Below are 5,267 nucleotides of genomic sequence, written 5' to 3' on the forward strand. Positions count from 1 at the left end.
CCACCAGAAGCAGATCCCCAATAATTGCCACCATATCATCGAAGCATTTTCGAGTCATGTTGTGCTGTGACTTCAACCCCAATAGGCGCCCAATGGCATCTAGTTGAGAAATCGATGTCTTCTCATGTAGGAACTTCTGTGCCGATTTCAACATGTCCAAGAACACCTTAGCGCTTGGCTCTGGCTCCTCCTCCCCATCCTCCTGCTTGTCCTCCGTACGTCCTTCAGCGAACATCGCATCCGCATAGTCACCTAACCATCCTGCTACCCCCGCCATCACCATCAAATGCCTCCAAGCCTTGTCTCACGACCTCCTCTCTAGGACGGTAGGGTTCACCATGGTGCACCCACCGGGTATAGTTTGGCATAAATCCATACTTGCAAAGATGCTTCATCATGACTTCCCTTGTTCTTCTTTTCTTGTTTTCACATTCGCTGCAGGGACAGAACATGTCTCTCGCTCCCTTAGCTGCCTTAAATGCATGGTCCAAGAATTTCTCGGTCTTATCCATCCATTCATGGGTGATTTGAGACTGACTTGGGCGTCCCATGTACATCCACTCACGGGTATCCATCCTCTAGCATATACACATAACGGAGTAAAGTAACCATCAGTCGCATCTGCACGGCGTGCCTACTGTCTAATAGGTGAGGATAGGTCCTAATCCCACCCGTGGATGCGTAGATGAGGTTAGTTTCCATGCTCTACTCTGATCCGAGACAGAATTTCGGCAGCACCTACCCGCTGCTCTCCCGATACACGTCCTGGAAGGGAGTGTGTATCTAGAGAACAACAGGTAGGTGGTGCCGAAACTCCGTCTCGAATCCAAGCAGAACATGGAAACTAACCCATCTACACATCCGCGGGCTGTCCAATTACACCTGGACAATCCGAAATAGATACGGTCACAGATATGCAGAGATCCGCATACCTCCAATCGTATCTGTTTCGGACGGGAGACGCCTAACTGGGCTACACCGATCTACGTACGACAACGATAAGGAAAAGAGCTTAATTATACCTAGGGTGGCGGTGGAGAAAGGCTAGCGACGCAGTGGCGATTCGGTGCAGTGGCGAGTCGGCGCTGTGCAGGTAGGACCGCAGCGCCGACGAAGATGATCGAGGTCGCCTAGGTGCTCCGATTCCCCTGCGACAGGTCCTGCTCTGCAAAAGAAGAAAAACAGCACTATAAGTACAAAATTTCGGCAGAACCTCCCCTGGATGGGGAGGTTTCGATAACCTGCAAGAAAAACCGTCGACACGATGGCCGACGTCCACATTTGGGGCATGATGGCCCACACATCCACAATTCCGGCACGAAGGCCGTCAACACATAAACGGCGCGATGGCCAACAACCAGAACGGGACGGTTCGTATACCTTGGGCGTTGGCGGGACATGCACGCGGAGAAGAAGACGCCGACAACGGGACAGGACGTGGCGATGGTGGCACCTCCTCCCCTTCTTTCTCCTTCTCCTCCCCTTCGCCTTCTTCTTCCTCCTTCCTCCTCCTTCCTCCACCTACCTCCTCCTTCTCTGCTCCCTGACCAGCGCCAGGGGCTGGGCTCCACACGGACAGACGGACGGATAGGGGCCAGGCGGCTTGCCTCGGGGCTGGGGAGGGGGCGCGCCGGCCGGACGGGCCCCGACGCGCAGGGACAGGGGCGCGCCGGTGGGGCCGCGCCGTCGTCTCGGGCTACGGGGGCGCGCCGGCGGGGCCTGAGGGGTCGCGCGGCGCGGGGGCTGCGGGGGCGCGACGCCGTCTCGGGCTGCAGGAGCGCGCCAGCGGGGCCTGCTGGGGCGCGCGGCGCGGGGGCTGCGGCGGCGCGTGGCACTGCGGGGGCTACGGGGGGCGCGCGGGGCTGCGGGGGGCGCGACGCCGTCTCGGGCTACGGGAGCGCGCTGGCGGGGCCTGCTGGGGCGCGTGGCGCGGGGGCTGTGGCGGCGCGCGGCGCTGCGGGGGCTGCGGGGGGCGCGCGGGGGGCGCGCGGCGAGCGGCAGCGGCGCGCGGAGGGAGCTGGCGGCGGCGGGGTAGCGCACGGACGGGGCGGGCTGGCGGGTGTGGGGTGGGGTGGGGTGGCCGGTTAGGTTTAGATAAGGCCTGTTGGGCCTTTTTTTTAAGTCTTCCCCGAGTGCCCTGTCCTGGCACTCGGGAAAGAGCCTCTTCGCCGAGTATTTGGGACAATTTTGACTTATTTTGTTATATTTCGTTAGTTTTTTTCGTTTGGTTGAATTTTTTTGCATACTTCAAATTTGAACTGCAGGTGCATGAAATAATGGAATTTGGTGATTCAAAAACATCTCCGCATATGATCATATGCGGAGATGTTTGGGTTTTAGGCATCCGACGTTGCAACTTCGTCGAAACCTTCTCGATTTTTTATCATAGCCTCTACATGCGATAACACAACGCCCAGACAAGTTTCGTGATTTTCGGACTTCGTTCGGATTTTATATAATTTAAATACACTTTTCCCGCAAGTTGTTCGTCATGTTACGTCAACAAGATGCTCGACATTTCATGCGAGTTCCTGGATAAGGCATCAACATACACCAAATATCATTAATATAATTTTTTGAATCACCAAATTCCATTATTTCATGCACCTGCAGTTCAAATTCGAAGTATGCAAAAAAATTCAACGAAACGAAAAAAACTAACGAAATATAACAAAATAAGTCAAAATTGTCCCAAATATGAACATGCAATTTTAAACAATGTGGGAAGGCCTCACAAAAAAAATGAGGTAAAAAAACAAAAAAAACAAAAATTCTTCCCCGAGTGCCTTTCCTGGCACTCGGCGAAGAGGCTCTTTCCCGAGTGCCAGGACAGGGCACTCGGGGAAGGCAGCCTCTTCCCCGAGTGTCCTGTTCTGACACTCGGGAAAGGGCCTCTTCCCCGAGTGTCTTCCCTGGCACTCGGGGAAGAATTTTTGTTTTTTTAAGTTTTAACGGCGTGGGCGGGGTGAACCGTCAAGTAGCATGTTTCTTTGCCGAGTGCTGATCTTCCCCGAGTGTTGCACTCGGGGAAGAGGGCCTTTGCCGAGTGCTTCTCTTTACCGAGTGCTAGGTTCTCTGCGGCACTCGGGAAAGCCTCTCTTCCCCGAGTGCAATTCTTCCCCGAGTGCAACACTCGGGGAAGATCCTCTTTCCCGAGTGTCCGATTTTTGGCACTCGGGGAAGCCAGCGACACTCGGGGAATTTTGTCTCTCCCGTAGTGTATACAATTTTGTACAGAAAAAATTGAGCCACTATTTTGTTTTTATTTTGACCGCGATTTTTTCGGATAAATCTGGTAGTCCTGTTTATCGGCGTGACCTCCGTTATTGTTTTTATTTTTGCTATCGATAAAGTGAACCTTGATGTTTTTCTTGTATCAACATATTCTGTCAGCGAAATCTAATATTGTGGCCAACACAAATGCTTGATAGTTCTTCTTTCTCGTGACTATACATGTGAATGGATAAGCGCGGTTCATGTAGACATGAATGAGGTCTGAAGGATGGATTTGGGTACCCACCCCAAACTGGGGCTCTAGTTGTTGGAGCTCTGCTGAGGGTACGTGTTTTATTTGGGCATCCATATTTAGCTATGGGGACTCAAGCAGCTAGGGGTCGTGCTAGAGTTGCTCTTATGGATTTATATTGACCATGAGGCACTTATCATGACTTTGCCAATCTCTATCCATGGTGTGGTGTAGCGCTCTGGCTCTGGGGAAACGAGATTGAAATCTGTTTCTCCATTGGTGTAGCGCTCGGGCTGTGCGAAGCAAGAGAGCGGGGACGCGAGACGAGAGGTAGCCGTCAATTTCTACCACAGGGCTGGCTACATGCAAGTGGACAACCAAGCAAATTCTTGGGGTGTGATTGGTTTCTGTGTCTTCTCATCCTGGTTCGTATATGAGAGCTTGGTGCGCGCTGGACAGGATCAAAGAATACAAATGCGTCTTGTTTGGTTGCTTGCCTCCGACTAGCCTGTCTATGTGTTGAAGATGCATGTTTGGTTACCCACATGGAGCATGTAGAAAGCGAAATTTCTCCTGTGTTCCATGTGCTTAAACGCGCATTGCATGAGCTAGGTTTCGAGGAAACAAAGAAAATCCATGTACCTTGCAACTAGGATACTAGCGTTGAATAACTTATTTTATTTTAATTAGTAATTGTCATGATAAAAATATCATTAGTGTTTATTTAGTGTATGATTAGTTATTATTATTTTTAGTTAAAATATATAATTATCCAACTATTCTCTTCCTATCTACTCTCCTCCATATAACTAAACAACAAATGGCTGGTCCCATCCATTTAACCAAAAAGATAGTATGGATAATCCTGTCTCAAAATTTATGGATTGCTATGTCTCATCCAGTCTTACCCTCAACCCAGATAGGTAGCCGCCTCTTGGATGTGCTCATATGTGCCCTGCGTGTCTATACCTTGTTTCGAGAAAAGACTTTTGACATGAATTTTTTATTATTATTAGTAAGCGTCGGCATTATTTTTCTTTGAGAAAAAGATAATGATATCATATATGTTTTACAAGAAACACAGATAATTAAACATCAAAAGTTTCACGTCCACATTACAATTTCTATATATACTTGTGATAATTAAGCAACGCTTTTCTTCATGAAAGCTAGGCCAAAGGTTATTGTTTTATGTTTCGAATATGTCGGAGTGCTACGTATAGGTTGATTTACCATGAGAAACAAAACATCCCTAGGTTGATTTACCGAGAGAAACAAAGGTTGTTGGGAGCAGCTTTTTTTCTCTTTATTAAAACACATGATCATGAGATCATCTATCTATGTTCTAGAACAAACATCACCATGGGTGTAAATAAACTCAACTGCTGACTAGTTGATCACCACTAGAACATGTTTTGTTAGAAAAAAAAAAGAACATGTTTTGCTGGGTGGATCTGATGGATTGGCCAACTTGGCCCATGTCATCACCGACAAAAGTATCTATGTCTATCGTTTTCGATTTCATCACCGACAAATTCAAGAATACACGTACGTCGTTTCCGATTCCACCTGGAGTTAAGATCGAGCTGGCAATATTTGCCTATATATATAAATCTTTCCAAACCAAAGTCTCGTGCCATCGATCGATCTCGATCGTCTTCGTCGCCGCCGTTTGTTAAGAACTCTTTTTAGGTTTTCACGAATTCGATTCGATCGGGGCTCTGGCTGGGGCGATGTCGAGCGGCTACGCGCCCTTACATACCAATCGCGATGCCGATGGCCTACGCACGCCGTCACCGGT

The 5,267-nt window shown here is 49.3% G+C and overlaps 1 protein-coding gene across 1 annotated transcript; it reads left to right on the top strand.

Annotated features, from left to right (window-relative positions):
• The first annotated feature begins 1,398 nt into the window (after positions 1 to 1,398).
• On the top strand, positions 1,399 to 2,088 carry LOC136543277 (uncharacterized). The gene has a single exon (XM_066535767.1). It carries the CDS (start codon positions 1,399 to 1,401, stop codon positions 2,086 to 2,088), a length of 690 nt encoding a protein of 229 aa, XP_066391864.1.
• Positions 2,089 to 5,267: the final 3,179 nt, after the last annotated feature.

The sequence above is a fragment of the Miscanthus floridulus genome, chromosome 3, assembly GCF_019320115.1.
Source record: "Miscanthus floridulus cultivar M001 chromosome 3, ASM1932011v1, whole genome shotgun sequence".
In the NCBI taxonomy this organism is placed as follows: domain Eukaryota; kingdom Viridiplantae; phylum Streptophyta; class Magnoliopsida; order Poales; family Poaceae; genus Miscanthus; species Miscanthus floridulus.